This window comes from Schistocerca nitens, chromosome 10 (genome assembly GCF_023898315.1).
Source record: "Schistocerca nitens isolate TAMUIC-IGC-003100 chromosome 10, iqSchNite1.1, whole genome shotgun sequence".
In the NCBI taxonomy this organism is placed as follows: Eukaryota; Metazoa; Arthropoda; class Insecta; order Orthoptera; family Acrididae; genus Schistocerca; species Schistocerca nitens.
In genome coordinates, this window is record NC_064623.1 from 116,711,000 (window position 1) to 116,735,299 (window position 24,300).

Here is a 24,300-nt window from a genome sequence, read left to right on the forward strand (position 1 = left end):
AGATTAGATGGATAGAAATACTGTGTGTGTGTGTGTGTGTGTGTGTGTGTGTGTGTGTGTGTGTGTGTGTGTGTGTGTGTGCACGCGCGCATGTGTGCGTAGTGGTGGCAGTGGCAGCATTATTGTTGAGGGAGATCAATATAGTAAGCAGGTTCAAAAATACATTGCAGTAGCTCTTTTCGGAAGAAGAGGCTTGCTCAGGATACAGGTGAGTGGAGAGCTGCATCAAATTAGTCTACAGACTCAAAGCCACCATCACCACAACAACAACACTAACCAAGCAATTAAATACATGTAATGCATAACACCAAGGGTCCCAAACAATGCAGGTGCCTCTTGAGGAGGAGGAGGAGGAGGAGATTGACAATGAGATCATTAGAGACTGGTCACCAGCTTAATTAGGAAAGGGTAGAGAAGAAAATTGGTTGTACCCTTTTAAAAGAACTATCATGCATTTGCCTTAAATGATTTACGGATAACTGCTGTCCTCCCAAATATGAGTCCAGAATGCTAGCCACTGTGCCACCTCGCTTGGTACAAATGCCTCTTGAGCAAAGTCGACATTTTTTATGCAGACTAGCTGCTATTAACAATGATGAAAATACAAATGAACCACGGAAGTCGTCCTGATACTAATATAAGAAGGGACAGCTTTTTTTCAATCTAGAGTGAAATACATTTCTACTTTGTTCATACCTGATGTGACACACTGCCTATCAGCATTTGTGTTCCCACTCGGTGCCAAAGACAAACATGTAGATAGTTCACAATATGCTGGCTGAGTGCTGGACAGTGTGCAGGGAGTAGAGAAAGCCACATCTAACTACCAAAGCCCCACACACAGAGACAACCAAGGAGAGTGTGGCAGTATAGAGGGATTATGCTGTAATTTCCTTACGCAGTGTTGAACCACACATTTGTTTACTGGTTAAAGGTGAACACCCATGACATTCACTTTGTGATGACTAGAGAACACACAGATACCATATTTTTGTGACTACCTCTCCATTTACATATATACTCCACAAGCCAACATTCGGTGAATGGTGGAGGGTACCTTCTACCACTACTAGTCATTTCCTTTGGTGTTCCACTCTGAAATGAGGCAAAGAAAAAATGGCTATCTAATTTTTCATATCTTATCTTCATGGTCCTTACACAAAATGTACATAGCCAGCAGTAGAATCATTCTGCAGCCAGTTTCAAAGGCTGGTTTTATAAGTTTTCTCAAGAGCACTTCTTGAAAAGTATGCCGTCTCACCCTTCCCACTGCAGAGATTCCCATTTGAGTTCATGAACCATGTCTGTAATACTTGCAAGTTGACTGAACCTACTGGTGACAAATCTAGCAGCACCCTCCTAATTTGTTTCGATGCCTTTCTTTAATCCGACATTGTGGGCACCCCAAATAATCGAGCACAATGGGTCACACTAGTGTTCTACATGTGGTCTCCTTTACAGATGAGCTACACTTCCCTAAAATTTGACCAATTGTGTTCCCTGCTACTATCCTTACATGATAATTTCATTTCATATCACTCTGTAGTGTTACAATTAGATGTTTAATCAATATGACTGTGTGAAGCAGCACACTACTAATGCTATACTCGAACATTACAGAATTATAGAATGAAATTTTCACTCTGCAACAGAGTGTGTACTGATATGAAACTTCCTGGAAGATTAAAACTGTGTGCTGGAAAGAGTCTCGAACTCGGGACCTTTGCCTTTCGCGGTTAAAGTCTTCTACAGACTGAGCTACCCAAGCATGACCCATGCTTGCTGAGTTCGAGTCTCAGTCTATCACACAGTTTTAATCTGCCAGGAAGTTTCATTATAGGAATGTTTTTCCTACTTACATTTTTCAACATTTAGAGCAAGCTGCCATTCATCACATCCAACTAAAAATGATTTCTCAGTCACCTTGTACCCTCCTGCAGTAACTCAATGATGAAAACTGACCACAGTGTCATCAGCAAACAGTTGCATATTGCTGTTCACCTTGTCCATCAGATTATTGATGTATATAGAGAACAGGAGTGGTCCTATCACATTACCCTGGGACACAGCTGGCAATACCCTAGTCTCTGATGAATACTCACCATTGACGATAACATATTGGCTTTTATTGCTTAAGAAGTCTCTTCCGGCCACTCGCATATCTGGGAACCTAATCCGTATACTCAGACATTTGTTAACAGTCTGCAGTGGAGCACTGTGTCAAACACTTTAAAGAAGTGTAGGAATATGTAATATGTCTGCTGCCTTTCATACATGATTCACAGGACATTGTGCAAGAAAACAGCAAACTAAGTTTCACACAAGTGATTCTTTCTAAATATGTGCCAATTTTCAGGCATAAACTTATCCATTTCAAGGAAATTTATTATACTAGAACTGAGAATATGTTCTAGAATTCTGCAGCAAACCCACGTTAAGGATACTGATCTATAATTTTGCAGGTCTGTTCGGTTACCCTGTTTACATACAGAAATCACCAGCACTTTCTTCCAGTAATTTGGGACTTTGAATTGGGAAAAAGATTCCAGATAAGTGCAAGCTAACTAAGGAACCAATGATGAAGAGAATTCTCTGTAAAACAAAACTGGGATTTCGTCCAGGCATGGCAACTTATTTGTTTTCAGTTCTTTCTCTTGCTTTTCTACATCAAGAATACCTATTACTATGTCCTCCATATGGGAGTCTGAATGAAGGTGAGGCTACAGTATATTTTTACGATTCTTCCACACTCGACATAGTTGCGAATGTGTCTGTTTGGGTGTCTGTACGATTGTGTGAGTGAATGTATGTACTTTTGTTAGAGAAAGAGCAAGAGTTCATTTTCTGTTGTGTATTGCTATGTGCCACACATCAGTCTGCTGTAGGTGGGTGGTTGCCTTTCCATTATTTTGCATATAATTATTATTTACAATTTACAGGGACAAAACCACAAAAATTCTTAGATGAAGAAAATAATTATTATTCTAATTATGTGGGCATCATCTAATAAAGTATCATTATTTTGTATAACCTGGCAGCTGCTTATTTAGTTTCTGTTGCAGTAATGATGTAGTTAATATACACAGGTAAGCAAATAACAATGTACAACAGTGAATATGTAAATTACATGAACGTACATAATTTTTATCAGTTTCATTGTGCTGATAATGAACGTCACAAAGAAAATTGAAACTTAGCTCTGGTCTTTTTTTAAAAAGTTCTCCCTCCCCCCCCCCCCAAAGAAAAGAAGAAAGTCATTGCCAACATACTTACTCACTATATCAGTAATAACCTTCATTAACTTCTCATAAGGTATGTTGATCACACGGAAGAATTTTATGTAAATATGACATGCTTATCTGAAATCATCAAGTAAAGTGAAATTCAGTGACAGAAAATATTGTTGTTTTTCATTTTTTAATGGGACAGTAGGGTTCAAGCATCTCACTTTACCAAAGCTGACTGGCAAAGAAGAAATTCACTACAGCCTGGTCAGAAGAATGTATTACTTGAGGTATTAGTAGATCCAAAATAATGTTAATTCATTCTTTACACACAAAGCTTGGTCTCACAAAACCTGTTGTAATGAAAATGAATTCAGGAGCATGACTCAAGAGCACTTGGCAAAATACTATGTGATAAGAAGGCCCCCTGGGAAAATTTCAAAAATGTTTGTTTACATTTTTCAGGAAACAAGAGTGCTGAATTATACATGACAAAAGTCATGGGATAGTGATATGCATACATGCAGATGACAGTAGTATCATTTACACAAGGTATAAAATCAAATTGCATTGGTGGAGCTGTCACTTGTATTCACGCGATTCACGTGAGAAGGCTCCCAATGTGACTATGGCTGCACAATGAGATTTAACAAACTTTGAATGCACAATTGTAGTTGGAGCTGGATACACAGGGCATTCCATTATGGAAATCATTAGGGAATTCAATATTCTGAGATCACCAGTGTCAACAGTGTGCCGAAGATACCAAATGTCATGTATTACCTCTTACTAGGGGAAAAACAGTAGCCAACAATCTTCACTTAGTGACCAAGAGCAGCATCATTTACGTCAAGTCAGTGGCGTAGCATTGCATGTGGGGAGAGGGGGTCATACTTTTTTTTCTTTTGGGGAGGGGGAGGGGGGGGAGGGTGGCTGATGAGGTCAGAGGGACTATCATGCCCCAGGACGTCTAATGGTGTCCAAGACAAACCAGATTTCCGAAAAATTCAATTGAATTTTTGATCGATTTCTGTGAACTATATTTTAAATTGCCAATGGCCTTGGCGCAGTAGTAACAACGGTTCCTGTCAAATCACCAAAGTTAAGTGCTGTCGGACTGGGCTAGCACTTGGACGGGTGACCATCCGGTCTGCTAAGTGTGGTTGACAAGGCAAACTGAGGAGCTACTCGATTGAGAAGTAGCTCGGATCTCGTAAACTGACATATGCCCGGGAGAGAGGTGTGCTGACCACATGTCCCCCCACATCCGCATCCAGTGATGCTTTCCAAGGCTCGTTTGGATGGAGTTTAGTTTATATTTTAAAATAATAATCACTGTAACATTATTAATTATTTTGTTTTTTGATTAGTCTGAAAAAATATGTTATAAATAATATTTGCAGTAAATCAACCAAATATCTACATATACAAAAGGTTCTTTCTTTCACTACAAAAGTACTTAAACAGTAAAGTTCCTTGTTGCTATCACACCATCAGTGTCTACAGGTTTCATTTCAAAATGTTACAGTGATGGATCCACTGATCTATATTACCCAATGACTATGGCAACACCCAGTTTGTGCAAGCCATTACCCATTACAATTGCAGACTTTGTGAGAAAAAAAGTAGTTTAATATTTTGTGTTATTATTGCCCAAATTTAAAATGCTTCTTGTAATCTACTCATTACAAAGTAAAATCTTACATTAAATTTAATAGGATAAGACAGGTATTACAATTAGAAACAGTGAGTCTGTATTGTAGCTTATAGCACAACAATTGTTTGATCTGTGAGAAAATGGATACTGAAATAATTATGATTGCTTAAAACCAATGTCCATTGTTAGTGTAACTCTATTATGAATTGTTATTCCACATCATGTAAAAGTAGATTACATTGGTGAGGGAATCAACACACCTTTTCCTATGTCTTATTGGTTTTATTTATACATGGTGTTTCAGGAGGAATGGTAAATATTTTAGGGGGCGGTAGTATACACAAACTGCAATTAAAAAAGCCATATAACAGGTGTCCAATTTTTATTGAGCACAGAGATACAGCAGAGTTCAATGCATTTTTGTTTCATGTGTTGGTATGCTGGTTGCTATGGGTATATTTATTGAAAGTCAATAGTAGAGTGTTGATGTTCATGTTGTGAAGTTATGCTTTAGTTTACATTTAAGTTTTCATTGTGATTTGTTGGCCAAGTCTACTGTACCATAGCATGTAAACATGCTGCAACTATTTACACATGCCGAGTATCTCAATATGATATTTGTATATGTGTTTTGTAATGCAAATGCTGCTGCTGATTGTAGAGAATACAGCATATGATTTCCTAAGCATAAACTACTGGATACAAGAGTGTTTACTTGTGTGTTCAATACACTGCATGACACTATTAAAGCACCCAGCAGTCATACTGTGTCTGAACATGTAATTGAACAGTATGTGGATGAAGTAGAAGACACTATTCAGTCAGTAGAATGTGTCCTTGAACAAGCACACGTAGAATTTCTGCGTGTATTGGTGTTCCACATACAAGAGTATGGCAGACATTATGTATGCACAAGTTCCATCAGTATCATTAACAGATTATTCAGCACCTTCAAGCAGGAGATGTAGGCAGACGATCGGAATTTTGTCATTGGATACTTGAAAACTGCAAGGTAGTCCCATTTTTACCCATCAAGGATAAGCCACTTACATAAGTGGTCTGAAGGAAACCCACATGCCATTGTGGAGACACATTCTGAAGTACACTTCTCTGTAAATGTGTGGTGTGGTTTGAGACAATCAGTTGATTGGGTCTGTTGTACCACAGCATCACCCTTCCTTTTTTTTTTTTTTTTTTTTTTTTTTTTTTTTTTACCTCGTTACCTACGCTTTCTTGAAAATGAGTTTCCATCATTACTGGGAGAGATTCCTGTGGAGGTTAAAATCTGACCTACTTCATGCATAGAATAGTTTCTAATCTGACCTAATCGCCTTAGGCTACAGTCAGAGTGACACCAATATTGGTGGGTTCCACCGATGACTTACATTGGTCAAACATGGCCATCTTTTCAAATAATTACACCACTATGTGCGGTCACAAAGCAGCCAATCTCATCACCTGAATGTAAAGATTTCGGATGACAGTCAGTGAAATTCAAACGAGTTTGTTTCTTTCGGTCACAACAGCTGACGTAACCCTATATAGCCTTTGGACTGTGAGAAACTGAGAACTTTAGGCAAAGGAGGAGTCTGTGGCATCCTGAGGATGAAAAATTTCATAATCGGGATATAGTTTGGACTCTGTGGACTGAAATTGTAGGTTTACCGGAAACAGCAAGTAGGCAAAATTTTTATCAAAAATTTTGGTGCAGATTATAACCTCAAAAAATAATTCATTCAAGTGACAAGAATGGTGTACCTATGCTTAAAGATACTGTAAAGGATCTTTTTGGGCTGTGTTGGGTGGGCATTAGCTATCTACACATCATTGTTGCTTCTTACTGATTTTTTTATGCCAGTAGGGTAGTGAATATGTCACATACAGTGGTTTGCAAATGTGATGTACATACTGTGTGGCCATGATTACTCGACGATTTTGCTAGTGCTGCCAGAAGTGGAGAAAACTGGTGCTACTTGAAAGATATTCCTTTGTCTCCAAGTGCTGTCAACGTCAAGTTGACCCTAGATGCAAAGTATTACAAAAGGCTTGCATCCACTAACAAAGAACTTCTGTCAGCACTTGCTGAGGTGTTTACGTTAGAACATAAACTTACTCAAGTTTACTTCAAGTCACTGGGACAAGTTTATTTCAGGAGCTCACTGCAAGTACTTGTTACAGAAGTGCAATTATTCTTAAAAACTAGAGCAGTCACCACGGTTGTTGCATTATTATTAATGAATAAAAATCGTGACAAAACACAAAAATAAATAAATAAATAAATAAAACCAGAAAAAAATATTAGAGGAGTACATATTGATGTTACCAAGAAACACTGTTCAATTGACTAAAACCAGAGGACTTCATTTGGATTAAAAATTTTGAGAATGTCATATACAAATTTTAACATCCCTTGTCTAGTGCATAATCAAGTACTCAATAACAGGAAACAAAAATGCTGTGTGGTACCTCGCCAAGAGACTGCCATTTAATTACTCTTCGATATTTGCAAGCAGTATTTACTACTTTTATCACAAATGTAATGCATTAATGTTTACAACACCTTTAAAAAATAGCTAAAATTTAAAGTTGTTTGTACTGCCTTTCTGCTTTACCTTCCGGTGAAACAAATTGATTAGTAAACTCATTTCACAGTACCTTGACTCATGGTACCAATTATGTGTGTTTAGGGGTTACAATGGTACATTTGTTTGAGCCCATCTGTCTTTGTGCCATTCTTTTTGACAATGATTCTTTTGCACCAGCACTGATCTCACATAACTTCTGTAAGTTTGATAAGAAGTTCCATGAAAAGACAACTTCAGAAAGTACTTGCAGCAAGATGCAAGAAACTAGAACAAATTTTCACCCAACAGACTCGACATGGCACACAGTTCTAATTTGTCAGGAAGATTCATGCAAGAAACAGTTTCCATTAACTTGCAAACTTCTTGAATTTGACGAAACTAGTGGATGTAGCTGGGGGAGAGGGGTGGGGGTGGGGTTGCAGATGTGCTCGTTCGTAATATTCCACCCAATTCTGTGATTGTATGGATAATGTGCCTTACCACAGCAGGAAGATCGACAGAATGGCTAATATGTATGATCTAAGGATTACAATGTTAGAGTGGTTGCAAGATGGGCAAAGAAACTGCAATGAATCAATGAGGAAGGCTGAACTGTTATCCTCAAAATGGAAAACAAACAAGCCGCAAAACTGTACATTGTGGATAAAACCGATGTGTTTACTGCCCTACAATTGTGCAACTGCAATCTAAATCAGATAGTACTGGCATAGGCCAAAATAAAACAAAATTTCAGAGAGAAGAAGGTCGCTGGTAAGATGTCGAATGAAAGATTGCAGAGACTTCTTAACGTTGCTTTCCTTTCAGTTACTGCACAGAACTGGCAAGATTACTGCAGAATGTGCAGCAGCTGGAGCAAGAGTACTGGACACAAGATGGAATAATGGGAGCGGCCATCGGTGAAGTTATAACCTATACTGCGCCCTTAAGTGATGATATTGAAACAACCACAAATGACAATTATCTTTAGTGAACAACATTTTGACAGTTCTTTCAGGCACAGTTAATAACACTCTGCAAACATTACTGCTGCCTGCCTTTAATAAATGCAGTGTGTAAACAGATTCCAAAAACCAGCTTTTTAATTTTGATTCATAGTGTCGTAAATCACACATTTATCTATATTCATTTTTCATTTTTTCGATACAAAAATAACACATAAATTATAGGTAAAACTCTTGATCAAGGACATGTCAACAAATTAGGTGATTTCCAATCTGAGAGAAGCATCACTTAAGTGGGCAATACCTCCATGGCCTGCAGTTTCATATAAAGTGCAGAATACAGGTAGCTGCCTTCCCCTCACGGCTCCTCTACCTTCAGCAACCATAATGCGAGGGCACGGATGTTCCCGACAACCACCTCCCCAATTGTCAACTTATTATGGATAAACAGTTAAGTGTTTCCACTTTCCAGTGGTTTAGCTGTTCAGAGTATCTTTTTATAAACTTCATTTATCTTTCACACATACCGTATTTACTCGAATCTAAGCCGCACTTTTTTTCCGGTTTTTGTAATCCAAAAAACCGCCTGCGGCTTAGAATCGAGTGCAAAGCAAGCGGGAGTTCTGAAAAATGTTGGTAGGTGCCGCCACAACGAACTTCTGCTGTCGAATATATGTAGCGCTACACAGGCATGGTTTGTAGGCACAGAGATAAATACTGGCGCCAAAACCTCTGCGTCAGTAAATAAATTTTTTTTTTTAAAAGAAGGTGGAAGATGGGCTTTTTTTCTCCGCCCCGAGTTTCGACCACTGCATTTTCATACATTATCCAACGAAGTAAATACAAACTCCGTATGGTTCATCTTCGAATGTAGCAGAATTTCAATGTACTACGAAAATCCGACTGGCAAGACTGTTTGGGATGTTTGTCAATATGGCCAACTCTACGTTCTGAAATTTTTCCTACCTGTGACAAGAGATGGTTGCTAATAGGAACTTTTATGAATTGTGAATCACATGCAGTATTCTCTTCACCATAAGAATAATACGAATATAAACATTTTGCCATGTTTTCTTTTGTGTTTGCTGCTATCTCATTTAAATCTTGCCTGCCTAATAAACTACGAAACTAGAGTGAGACAACAGCAAACGCGGAAGAATATATATGTATCGTGTCATGTTTATATTCGTATTAAGTGATACAGTCAGAAATGAAGCATGGCAACTGATTAGATTTTCAAATCTAAGATGACTCTAATTTCTGTGCAGAAATTAATGTACTAAAGAAGCGGCTGCAAAGATTTTCAAACGGAGAAAAATTTTCGCTAAACTCTCGTTCAGAACATGTCCTATCATACGCAGTCTATTATTTAGTTCTTGTTGATCATTATCAAAGAACAGCAGTGTAAGTAACAACAAATAGCAGTCTCTTGCCATTGTTTCGCTAATGAGACGATTCCTCTCTCTCTCTCTCTCTCTCTTTTTTTTTTTTATTGTTAGCGGCAGTAGCGCGCACAAAAGCAAGCCATGCCGCGAGCGGCAACAGTCCGTAAACACGCACTATCAGAATGCGACAAACAATGCATGACACAGTACAGTAATGCATTTTCAGCTTAGAGTGACGTAAACACCTATAACAAAGAAAACGGCACTTATCAGATCGAAGCAAAATAAGCAATAGATTCAAACCAGACGAAGCACGTGAAAAAGGAAGAGTACCCGTATAAATACGGGCGGAGCGCCTGACGCATAGCAATGGCTACCTGGTAAAGCTTAACTGCTAAGCTTACGACTCGAACCAAACTACTGTAGCTGTATCGTCATTCATTCGACCTAAATTGTCTCTCATATTACAATGGACCAACTTTGTTTCGATTTGGAGGTGCGGCCTAAACCTCCTCTCTCCCCTTGAATTTCAAGTCTCAAATTTCAGGTGCGGCTTAGATTCGGGAATTTTTTTTTCCTTGATTTCGAGTCTCATTTTTCAGGTGCGGCTTAGATTCGAGTGCGGCTTATATTCGAGTAAATACGGTATGCTGAATGACAGTCATTGAAGGTTAATTGACATATATCTGCACAATTTCAAATAAATTTAACAGAATAGATTTTCATTACTTATACAATTGTGATTCAATTCTACTAAAAATCCAATACCCACATTAAAGATACAGCTCTGGCTCAAGTAAAGCTAGAAGTGAAACTTTGATATTTGATGCCTGGCGATTACATCTTTCCAATAATTGCACCTATACCACATTCTGAAAAGCACAGTTACCAAGCTTTTCTGTGATACTAGGGCTATTCAGAAAGTAAGTTGTGATTGATTGTGAAATGGAAATCACTTTGAAAATCAGAAATATTTTATCTACAACAGCTTCCAGCCACTGCTCTACACAGTCACCACTCCAACTTAAGACATCTGTCGTAGCGTTGTACCAACTTTCCAATACCCTCGTCATAGAAGGCAGCTGCCTTTGCTTGTGGCCAATTCTCTGCGGTCATCTATACCTCGTTGTATGTGCGAAAATGTTGTCTTCATAGCCAGTAGTTAATGTGAGCAGAGATGAAACACAGAGGGAGCCAATTACGGGCTGTAGTGCGGGTGATCAAACACTTCCCATCGAAAACGCTGCAGGAGCATTTTCATTGCCCCTGCAGATTGCAACTGGGAATTGTCACAAAGTAGGAACCGTATGACAGTTCTGTAATGTGGGCTGCATAACATCAGGCGAAATCTCTCACCAGCACCTCATACTTGGCAGGAGATACTATTTTCTATGCATCTTTATGTGCTCACCATGTGCTCAGAACTCAAAAGAGCGAAGTGATGTAACCGACAGGCATACTAGAGACATTGTCGAACACATATGTGCAAAGCTTTATTAGATTTTCACAGTGGTTTCCATTTATTGACCGATCGGAACTTAGTTTCCAAATATACCTCGTATGTTGGACACTATTCACTGTGCCCTAAATACTAACTTAAAGGCTAATATTTTAACTCTTGCATCCCAAATACTACGAATTTTTTAAATTTGTTCTATACTATATTTTGGAGCTATATGTCATGCAAGGCTGCTGTAATGTAGTTGATTTTTTTAAAATTAAAAGCTACACTAAACATAAAATAACACTGCCACAAAAAATCTTGTTATTTCCTTTCTCATATTCACTGGGCAAGTGTTTAAAAGTGCAATGGAGTTTACAGTACTTGCCACATTCTTTTTGAGACAGCCCTGTAGCTCATTTACATGCATTCGGCATCTTTTCAATAGCAAATGCCACACTGCAGTACTCGACTCAAAGCACAGAAGTATCACGGCATCCATTCTGACGTTAAAATCTAACCTGCTTCATACACGGAACAGATTCTAACCTAACCTCCTCGACCCCACCAAAAACTGATGAATGAGATCTGAAGCACAGTGACCAAACTGTCGGCCAATGTTATGGGGCAACCTCTGGTGACAGCGTCTGATGACCACTGTCGGTGCCACTGTGAACGCAGCCTAAGTGACATAGCGTTTTTAAGTGTGGAAAGAGGAAATAAAGTGTTGCTCCCCAGGTGCCGACTGGTAGGGGTGGAGTGGCAATAATGTGTTTTGCCGTGGCTGCCAATTATGTTTGCTATATGACTGTGTAGAGTTGTCAGTGCTAGCAGACAAGCAACACTGCATGAAACAACCACAGAAATCAATGTGGGATGTATGGCAAATGTGTCCAGTGACAGTGTGGTGAGATTTGCAATTAACTGACTATGGGAGCAGGTGACCGATGCAAGTGCCTTTCCTAACAGCATGAGACCACCTACAGTGTCTCACCTAGGCTCATGACTATACTGGTTAACCCCTAGATGTGGTCTGGTCAGATGAGTGCCGATTTCAGTAGGTAAGAGCTGATGGTAGGGTTCAACTGTGGCACAGGCCCTACAAAGCCATGAATCCAAGTTGTCATCAAAGCATTGTGCAAGTTGGTAGTGGTTCCATAATGGTATGGGCTGTGTTTACATGGAATAGGCTACGTCCTCTGCTCCATTTGAACCAATCATTTACTGAAAATGGTTGTGTTCAGCTGCTTCGAGACCAAATAATGCAGGAATTTTTATGGATGACAATGTGCCATGTCACTGGGTCACAAATGTTCACGTTTGGTTTGAAGAACATTCTGGACAATTCAGTCAAATGATTTGGCCATCCAGATTGCCTGACATGAATCCCATCGAAGATTTATGGGACATAATTGAAAGGTCACTTTGTTAACCTACGGTGTTGTTGGGCCTGAGCAATAGTGCTGTGTACTTAGTGTTGTTACATATTTTCAATGTTTTCTACTTGCTTAAACTGGTATTTTGGCATTAAGTACCATTTTGAAATTTTCCAAGTCAGCAATGACGCATATTTTTTTGGTTAAATAGCACGTATGGCATGTGAAGTAGTCACAATAGAATTTTTTCACTATGAAGATGATAAATGATCAATACCAGTTGTGAATAAATATATTGTACGACAGCACAGTGTGTAGTGTGCATTTCTCTACGGAAATGGATAGGTAGAAGTAAGATAAAATGGGAATTAGCAACATGTGGCAGCAGGAAGAACAGGACTTTTAATCAGGTCAGACAGGGATAATGCAGTAATAGCTATAGAAATGAATAAGAAAATACAAATGACGGTAAACTGCTATGAACAGCATGGAGAATGCATTGTTGTAGCAAAGATAGACACAAAGCCGACACCTACCAAAGCAATACAAATTTATAAGCTAACTAGATCTGCAGATGATGAAGATTGCAAAGGGTGACCAGGATCTGGTAGTAGCAAAAGGACAAGATAATGGACAGGGAATGGAATGAAAAAGGAATATGTGTGGTGGATTTTTGCACAGGAAATAATTTAATCGATTGGCGACTCCATGGAGTGTCCTGTGCACCACGACCAGATAATGGATATACTTGGAACGAGAGACAGCATTGGTCGTATTTTTTTGTTTTATTAACTGCAAAATCGATTTTTGGTCACTTAGTGACCATCCTCAGTGCTGTAATATACAATTTAAATTGGTAGGCACTGGTGTCAACAAGCTTAGAGCGATCACAAACTCAAACTCCCGCTCTAGTGAAAGCTTGTTGACACCAGTGCCTACCAATTTAAATTATATATTACAGCACTGAGGATGGTCACTAAGTGACCGAAAATCAATTTTGCGGTTAATAAAACAAAAAAATACGACCAATGCTGTCTCTCCTTCCAAGTATTCCAAATAATTTAATCATTGTTAACATTTGGTTTAAGAATTGCAAAGAAGATTCTATACATAAAAGAGACCTGGGGATGTAGGAAGATTTCAGACTGGTTACATAATGGTAAGGCAGAGGTTTCAAAACCAAATTTTAAACTGGCAAGACAATTCTAGGGGCACATGTGGACACTGACAACAATTTATTAGTAACTAACTGCAGACTATAACTAAAGAAATTACATAAAGGTAGCAAATTAAAGAAATGGTATCTGGATAAACTGAAGGAACCAGAAGTTGTTGATAGTTTCGGAAGGAATATTTGACACACTGGACTGAAACAGGGGAAAGGAACACAATAGATAACAAATGGATAGGGTTGAAAGATGAAATACGAAAGACTGCAGATGATAACATAGGTAAAAAGGCAAGGCCTAGTTGAAATCCTTGGATAACTCAGAAGATACTGTATTTAATAGACTACGTAGGAAAAGATAAATTGCTACTTACTATAATGAAGACATATTAAGTTGCACACAGGCACAATTAAAAGTTACTTATGTAAAGTTTTTTGGCCACACCCGTCCATCAGTAAAAGACAAATACACACTGTTTATACACACAAGCAAGCACATCTCATGTACACATGACCACCAACTCCAACATCTTGTGCCAGAATACAACTTAACATGTCTTTTTACGGTAAGTAGCAATCTGTCTTTTCCTAAATTGTTAATATTCGTACCTGGAGTTTCTATTGTTTGGATTTAATAGATAAAAAGTAAAAAAATAAAAATGAAGCAGATGAAAACAAATACAGACATCTAAAAATGAGGTTGATAGCAAGTGCATAATGGCTGCATAGATTTGGGTAGTGGACAAATTCAAGGCCACAGAAGCATGGGTAACTAGGTGAAATATATACGCTGCCTATAGGAAAATTAAAAATATATTTAGCAAAAAAGAGAAGCCAGTATTACGACAAATACATACAGGTGAAAAGTGGAATGAATATATAGTGTCTCCATATAACAAGAACAAACACCAGGACTATATTATACAAAGAGAAGAAGAAGTAGATGAAAATGAGATGAGAGATACAATACTGTGACAATCTGATAGAGCATAGAAAGAACTAAGTGAAACCAGTCTGCTGGAATAGACAACATTCCCTCAGAATTACTGTCCACCAGATGTGCAAAATATGTGGGAAATGTCAAATAACCTCAGATTTCAAGAACAATGTAGTTATTCCAATTCCAGAGATGGCAGGTGCTGACAGAGGTGAACACTACTGAACTATGAGTTTAATAAGCCATGCTTGCAAAATATTGACATGAATTATTTAAAGAAGAATGGAAAAACTGATAGAAGTCACCCCTGGGGACCATCCGTTTGGGTTTTGGAGAAATGTAGGAACATGTGAGGCAAGAGTGACTGTACAACCCATCTAGAAATTAGTTTGAAGAAAGGCAAACCTACATTTATAGCATTTTTAGATTTAAAGAAAGCTTTTGACAATATGGACTGGACTATACTCATTCAAGTTTTGAAGCTTGTGGGGATAAAATACACAGACTGTAAGGGTATTTACAACTTATACAGAAATGAGACTGCAGGGCAGTTATGAGTCAAAAGGGAATCAATGATTGAGAAGGGAGTGGGAAAAAATTGTGGCCTACACCTGATCTAAAGTAGATGTACACTGATGAAGCAGTAAAGGGAGACAAAGAAAAATTTGAAGGAATTCAAGTTCAGGGAGAAGAAATAAACACTTTGAGATTTCTCACTGATTTTGTAATTCTGTCAGAGATGGCAAAGGACTTGGAAGAACAGTTAAATTGAATGGATAATGTATTGAAAAGAAGTTATAAGATAAACATAAGCAAATGTAAAACAAGGTTAATGGAAAGCTAGTACAGGCAGTGCTTAAGGTGATAGTGGGAGAATTAGATTAGGAAATGAGAAATTAAATGTGGTAGATGATTTCTGTTATTTGAGCAGCAAAATAACTAATGATGGCATATATAGGGAATATATAAAATGGTATCAGGCAATAGCAAGAAAAGTATTTCTGAAAATGAAGAAATTATTAACATCTAAAATAAGTTTAAGTCCTAGGTTGCAGGCAGTTCTACAAGTAAAGTAAGTGATTTCCTCTTTTTTTCTTTTTTTGCATTTAAAAAAAAATGAGAATTACTACAAAGGCTAAATCTTTTAATGTATTTTCTAAATATGCAAAGAAATATAATTTTTTTAGTGTAGCGGTTTATGTTTCATTCATATAATAAGACTGGTGTAGAAAAAGTTCTGGTAACAGAATAACATAATTCAGAAAATGGAAAAGCCAGGCAGGAATGTAACAATATAATGAAAAGGAAAGTTTTTAGACACTATATAGCAGAGATGCTGAGTCGCAGAAAGGCATAATGAAAAGACTGTCGGAGAGTTCGTTATCGGCCAACAAGGCCTTTGCCAAAAATAACAAACACACACACACACACACACACACACACACACACACACAGAGGTGAATTTTAGTACTTACTGGAGCTTCTTCCTTAACAGACACATACTCCATCTCTTGCTTTGGGGATGCAAGTGGGTTGTCCTCAACCTGAATGAAAACAAATTATTTAAGTACAGGTGCAACACAGTACAGGCAGTGCTTATGAAACCAATCTACAGAATATAAATGATTATGTTGTGACAACAGAAACTCTGTGCCTGGATTTCCAAGCTATCATGAGCAGACACCTTATTCGTTAAAGTATCTGAGTGCACTTCCCAACCTGATCCTGACTTCCATTATCACCAATTTTTTCACCTATGAATTCTGACCACTGCGCCCAGAGGTTCTCAAATGGGGTATATGGGAGTAGCATCACCGGAAAAATGCAGTTCGTGGAGGGCTGTCACTTACCCTATCCACCCAGTTTGCTCTTTATGTAGAATACTCTTGCAGGTGATCGCTTTTTAATATAACCCAAATATATCACCAAATAGCAGGAATGATATGGTTACTCTTAAAATAATAACTAAAATGTGACTTCACAAATTTAATTCAATAACCTGAGCATAATAGTTATTAGTAACCATTTGCAGGAACAAATTACTTTTAAATAGATATGCAGCAAATCTGAAAATTATATTTTGAACAATCAGACTTAAAAATTCCTGTTTGAATAAGAAAACAGTTAATCTGTGTAAAACTCGTACATGGGTTATTCATACTAGTATATTAAATAAAGAAAAAATTACATTATATTATGTTACATTATATTATTTTATATTGAATGGTTCTGACTCACTGTTACCTGTTGCATGTGCGTGAACTACTTACACATTTTTTTTAACAACACAACTTGATTACCAAAAAAAAAAAAAAAAAAAAAAAAAAAAAAAAAAAAAAAAAAAAAAAAAAAAAAAGAAGCCAGAAATAATTACAACTTCAGCAAACTAGATATAGAGACACTACTGTCATATCTCACTGTGGAACTACAAATATTTAGCTCTGGGCAGGAGCAGGTAAAGGAACTTTGGCTCAAGGGTAAAAGAAAAATTAACCATCCATTTTATAAAACTGTACTCAGTACAACAGTTTATGGTGAGAGCACTCTCAGTGTACATTCACTGTAAAGAAATTTCTAAGGAACCAGAAACTACAGCATAACAGGTGTAAAAAAAGCATAGCATGCAGGTACAGAGATGGTGTATGAAACATGTTTGGCTGTCAAGAGGACAATGTGTGAATCCATCAAGTACTTCGGCAAAATATTATAAAAGATCTCCCATGAAACCCAAAGAAATTCACATCATATGTAAAGGCTGTTAGTGGTACTAAAGTTAGTGTCCAGCCCTCACAGACGAGCTAGAAACTGAAGTTGAGGGTAGCAAAGCAAAAGCAGAAGCAGAAATTTTCAACTAGGTTTCAAAATGTTCCTTTACAAAGCTATACCCAGGAGTGTTGCACAAATTAGAAAAGCAAAAGAATAAAGAAGTTCCACAGAATAGGCCATTGAGGTTGAGACCCAGGAGTCTGTAGTCAGAGATGTATAGATACACTGGTAATTTTAGGTTATGTTCTTCGTTTTCACTGATTCATGTAGCGTACCTAGAAACAAAGGTATTTTTTGTAGTATTCCTACTTTTTTATATAAGGAGGCAGGGAGTACATGCATAATCCTAACGAATCACAGGTGGTTGTTGAGACTGACCTTCGATACCTGGGAGGTAGGGAACCAAGTGAGAATATTGCATCTTAGAAGTGCTAAAGGAAGCAAAAGGGGGCAGTACAATAGGGGATGTATGGAGTGAACATTATAAACTTAAGTTTTCCTATGATGAGCTGAGAGAGTAGTTACAGAAAATAAGAGGTACCATCCCATATTCTCTAGTACGGAGGAAGAGAGGATAGCCGAATGCTGGTGGTAAACTATTATAAACCATGTCTGGCACAGCAAATAATGATGATATTTCAAGTTTGATAGTAAAACAGGTCAAATGCAAGAAGTAGCAAGACAGAGAGATACAATATTTGACTGGAATATGACTCAAGATTATGGGTATGGAACAAGTATTGTTAAATGTAACTAAATGGTTCAAATGGCTCTGAGCACTATGGGACTCAACTGCTGTGGTCATAAGTCCCCTAGAACTTAGAACTACTTAAACCTAACTAACCTAAGGACAGCACACAACACCCAGCCATCACGAGGCAGAGAAAATCCCTGACCCCGCCGGGAATCGAACCCGGGAACCCGGGCGTGGGAAGCGAGAACGCTACCGCACTAAATGTAACTAAAATGATGCATAAAATAACAACGGAATTGCAGTAATATGCTAATAACACAAAGATAACCTTGAATGAGGATTCATGTATAATACAGAATCACCTGAAAAATCACATAACAAAGTAGGGATAGCTAGATTAATGACAGTCTTAGCAAACAGTTTAAGTGAGAAAGCAGAGTATGAAAAATTCAAGAAGCTAACAACCACGCTACAGATAAACAATTAAACACTATGCTGTTAATACCAAAAACATTTTTCCAAGGATCACTGCAAGCAGGAAAGGAATTTCCCTCAAGTCTACAGCATGTTACTTCCACAAATAAGAGCAATATAGCCTTTCACTATCATGTTTTCATAGTTAAAACTTATTCTGATAAATCATATATTTAAATTAATGTACAATTCCCAGTAACTAGCTTTAAGTCACGATTTGAATGTTACACGAGTTATGCATTTCTAATTGGATGGAGTCTTATTGACAGATGGATTAAATTCTCACTTAATAAAGTATTACTTGTATCTAAATGACTGGACTTGCACATAGTTCTATCAGTACAAGATCTTGGTAAGCATATAAATGAAATTATTACTACTTGTCCTCCACAAGTAGTTCGAATGGGTAATGTGTCATGGGGGGTACAATTATTTTTGAGGAATATGAATGTGCCAGAATGTAAGAAGGTAGTCATGAAGCCACAAACACATTTTCAGTGAGTCTGAAATCATTGGGTTTATTCTGTGTACAAGCCATCAGCATTTTACCTACTCAGAATATTTCTTTTGTAAATCATACACTAGATGCTTTGGCAGTACAAGGCATAGATAAATTAACTTATGTAGAAAATGGGCAAATCGCTATCGATCAAATGTTAATAAATGTTCAGAAATATCACCATGAGTGAAATCAGAACATGATTACCATTAGTATAACAGCCTCTAATATAATCACACTACTAGCAGTTATTTGTACAGTTTACCTTTCCTAATGCATAAAATAACAGAAACAGAGTTAAAAACCACACACAAGATCTTCTGGAATGGATTGTAGCAGAAAGAAAAACAGAAATTGTAACACAGGTTAAGTTCGTAAAGAATTCTGTAGGCGGAGTAAGATTTTTATATTGACGGTTAATATTTTTTTTGTTTTTCCTAAAATTCAGGATGAATTTTTTAGTGGATTGGAATATGTGGCATGCCAACCTTGAACAAGGCAGCAAGCGGTTAAAATTGTTGAAGTGCCACAGTGAAGCTACCTCATTTACAATACAGCAGTGTCAAAATGAGGCAGGCACAAAAATAACATTACACCACCAAGACTGAATCAGATGAAACACAGCATTGGCACTTCTGGTGAAGCAGACAGCGGATCTCTGCAGAAATGTAATGGGACAGAGCAGCTGGACAGGATCATGTCACATTACATGATGAAAGAAACACTGTTGCTAATACAACAATGCAAATAAGAGATTTTACAAACTAGTTCTCTTCTACACCAAACTTGTTTGATACCTTCATAACACTAAGAATAATGTTGTCATGAAAAGTAATGTCAGATAAACATTAGTCACTATTATGTTTGCACTCAATTCCCTGATTACAGTAAAGTCACATCTGGCATAAGTCTGTTGTAGACTGCCTAATTAACAACAGTCACTGAGAGTGATGGCTACTTCACCATAATGACCAGTTGCTGAGTTCAACACCACAAACTACTGCTGACACAAATGAGTCTTCCCTATCATCCCGGGTCATGACACCAGCCCTACTGACACTCCAACAGACTGATCAGGATGTACCTGAATGGCAAGTCATGATCATTGTCCTACACGGCAACAGTCATCGCGGTTCAATGGATGATGAAGAATGGCTGTGAACAAGAGTGGAAGGAGAACCTCCGAAATCGGTGTAAGTCCAAAATTGTGCTGTCGTCACTCACTGTTACATCATTTCTGTACAGCCAGTGCCAGATCCAGCAAGGGCAGCGAACCAGCAGCAGCAACTGGCCACAAATGAAGGGGTGTGGCATCAACTACCTTTAGCGGGCTGCGGGCTACTTACAATGCGAATCCTCAATGGGCATCAAAAGTCAGTGTCAACAGTGAGTCAAAACACTGACTCTTAAGTAATAGAAATAAATAACTAATTCTGAACCTTCTTTCACAGTGCCTACAGGCGACAATGTACCACCACCTTGTTCTGAGGAAAACTGGCAAGGCTGAACCACCTCTGCTTCCACTCTCTCAACAACCGCCTCTCGCCGGACCTTACTAATTAAATAAATTCAATAAAAGCTACTAAAATGAACTAGCTTTAGATATTTGACCCCCCCCCCCCCCCTCCCATGAACCATGGACCTTGCCGTTGTTGGGGAAGCTTGCGTGCCTCAGTGATACGGACAGTTGTACTGTAGGTGCAACCACAACAGAGGTCTAGTACCTCCCGCTGCGGAAGTCGAACACGCGCCAGAACAAATGGACGTGGTCAGCCCATAGAGGGCTCCGCGTCTGTGGCGGCTATTCCACAAAGCGAGGGCGCCACCGCTACGCCACATGCAGACAGCGGCCAATAGCTGCTCCCTCCTGTTTCGTATTTAGGGACCCGCTCTGCCCTAGTCCAGACAGTCTGGTACTCACTCTGGATTGTGTCTATATCTCGGCGGTACTGCGTTCTGGTCGTTGCTCGTTGTTGACGTTCGCCTGGCTCTGGTTCCGAATGGATTTACTGTTGGTGTTTGGTGTTGTGGTTTCTACAAGCCTCTGTTGTTTATCTCTTCCTTGTTGGGTCGGTCATTGTCAGTTGTTGGTCTGTCGTGCGACTCGTCCTTGTGTTTACCCGGTGGTGCGTGCTCCACCGCTGGCGGCTTCCCCGCCTGGCGGCTCTGATCCGTAGCCCAAGGTGTTCCCGCAGTTGGTTTTGGTTACTACAGGAGGGGTATCTGTTGGTAGGCCAGACAAACGTGTGATTCCTGAAGAGGGGCAGCAGCCTTTTCAGCAGTTGCAGGGGCAACAATCTGAATGATTGATTCGGGCTTGTAACATTAACCAAAACGGCTTTGCTGTGCTGGCACTGTGAATGGCTGAAAGCAAGGGAAAACTACAGCCATAATTTTTCCCAAGGGCATGGAGCATTACTGTATGGTTAAATGATGATGGCGTCCTCTTGGGTAAAATATTCTGGAGGTAAAATAGTCTCCCATTCGGATCTCCTGGTGGGGTATACTCAGGACAATGTCGTTATCAAGAGAAAGAAAACTGGCGTTCTGTGGATCGGAGCATTGAATGTCAGATCCCTTAATCAGATAGGTAGGTTAGAAAATTTAAAGAGGAAAATGGATAGATTAAAGTTAGATATGATGGGAATTAGTGAAGTTCGGTGGCAGGAGGAACAAGACTTCTGGTCAAATGAATGCAGGGTTATAAATACAAAATCAAATAGGGGTAATTCATCAGTAAGTTTAATAATGAATAAAAAAAATAGGTGCACAGGTAAAACATAGGTGCATAGGTAAGCTACTATGAACAGCATAGTGAACGCATTATTGTGGCCAAGATAGACACAAAGCCCACGCCTATCACAATAGTACAAGTGTGGTGTCACCGCCAGACACTACACGTGCTAGGTGGTAGCCTTTAAATCGGCCGCGGTCCGCTAGTATACGTCAGACCCGCGTGTCGCCACTATCAGTGATTGCAGACCCAGCGCCGCCACACGGCAGGTCTAGAGAGACTTCCTAGCACTCACCCCAGTTGTACAGCCGACTTTGCTAGTGATGGTTCACTGACAATTACGCTCTCATTAGCCGAGACGATAGTTAGCATAGCCTTCAGCTACGTCATTTGCTACGACCTAGCAAGGCGCCATTATCAATTGCTATTTATATTGTGATGCATGTACCGTCAGACCGATGTTCACCAATTATGGATTAAAGTTAAGTATTCCAGCAGCTACGTACTTTTCTTGATAGTATAATTACTTTACCTGTTCCAGACCTCACACCAGCCTGCGTGAGTTAAACGCGTGCCTTTCGGCTACTCGTCACTGTGGATTGGCTGTCTTGCCAGTCCACAAAAGTTTGACGACGAGGATTTTGCTTTCATTTTGATCTTGCCTAAATTACTTGTGTCATGGCTTCGCCACAATCTCCAGATGTACTCTCCGAATTTTATTGCTTGCAGAATCAGCATACGCAGGCCTTATTGGATGCACTTGGACAGCTCGTCCAGGGTCAACGTGCAATGCAAAACGATGCGGCAGCCGCCGCTTCACCGCTCACGCAGCCACAACACGCTGTCACACCACCTTTTCGTCCTTTTGATGCGGCACTGGAAAGCTGGACGGAGTGGTCACGCCAATTTGGATTCCATCTCGCCGCCTACAGAATTCAAGGTAACGAGCGGCAGTCTTTTTTGTGAGCATCCGTTGGGGTGCAAACGTACCGTGTGATAGTGAAATTATTTCCCCAACGCGACGGAGCAACTCTGTCCTACGAAGAAATTTTGTCTGCATTAGATGCATATTTCAAAGAATCGGTCAATGTAGTTGCAAAAAGGTATACCTTCTTTCGTACAAAATGTACGGCCGGTCAAACTAATAGGGAGTGGGTTGCAACCTCGCAGGGCCTTACTAGAGATTGTGCTTTTGAGTGTGAATGTGGACTCCCTTATTCAGATACTAAGGTACGTGATGCAATTGCACAGAACGTTTCTGATGTTCGTATAAGAGAACAGATTTTGAAAATAGTCAATCCCTCCCTTCAACAAGTGATGGACATATTGGATCGATAGGACACACTTGACTTTGCTCAGGAATCATTTGAAACTTCACCGGCCGTGTGTCACATTAACCGGCCCGCCGGGCACGCTGCACGGAACGATGAACAGTCCTCGCGCCCGTCCGCGCAGCTGCCGCAAAGCTTTCTGCCACGTGTGCCTCGCAAGCGAGCACATGCAGTGATAAAATCATGCCCACGGTGTGCTACTAGACATTCGCGTGAGAATTGCCCATCACGCCAAGCTATTTGCTTTATCTGTAATAAAACAGGACATGTTCAAAGTGTTTGCCAGACAAAGCTCCGATCAGACTCTCAAAACCATTCCAGGCCCTTTGCATCGCGCCGGAATCGGAATCGAACCAAGAATACTCAGGCTCGTGAACCTTCGCCCATGGAAATTCATGTAGTTCATTCCACTCCGCCCAGTGCCACTCTCCGTAACAGTGACTATGTTCATCCCACAAATAGTGTGCGTCAACGTCGCCGTAAATCACGTCATGTCGCACGTGATTCTGTACCAGTGTCAGTTCACATTGCACGAGCAAGTCGCTCTTGTCGTCAGCAGGACAATAAACTTTTTGTAGACTTGGACATTAATGGCAATGTGATACCATTCCAGCTCGATACCGGAGCTGCAGTTTCCTTGATCAATCAAGACACGTACAAACAGCTGGGCACACCTCCGTTGCGTGCCGCAAATGTTACGCTCAGTAGTTATTCAGGACAAGGAATCCCTGTGTTAGGACAGTGCAGCCTTCTTGCAACATACAAGGGACAAACAAAACTTGTGTCATTTTACGTCCTTCGTTCTTCTTCTGCTGTGAACTTGTTTGGGTTAGATTTATTTCAGTTGTTTAACTTGTCTATAGTCAATCAGGTCCTATCAGTGAACCAGACTGTGCCTTCAGCCAGTGTTGCTCGTCTATGTGAAGAATTTGCGGACATTTTTGCACTGGGCCTTGGTTGCGCTAAGAACTATAAAGCACATTTGGAACTGAAAATCAACGCTCAACCGAAATTTTTCAGAGCGCGCAATGTTCCCCACGCATTGCGTGATGAGGTCGCAAGAACATTACACGATTTGGAGTCACAAG

The 24,300-nt window shown here is 39.4% G+C and overlaps 1 protein-coding gene across 6 annotated transcripts in view; it reads right to left on the bottom strand.

The window, feature by feature from the left end:
* The window catches only part of LOC126210369 (zinc finger protein 583-like), a 230,306-nt gene that overhangs the window by 165,804 nt on the left and 40,202 nt on the right, over positions 1–24,300 (bottom strand). For all 6 annotated transcript variants that reach the window (XM_049939595.1, XM_049939596.1, XM_049939593.1 and 3 more), the window contains one exon: positions 16,190–16,258. In XM_049939595.1, coding sequence (XP_049795552.1) covers positions 16,190–16,258 — 69 coding nt within the window. The remainder of the gene's footprint in view (positions 1–16,189; positions 16,259–24,300) is intronic.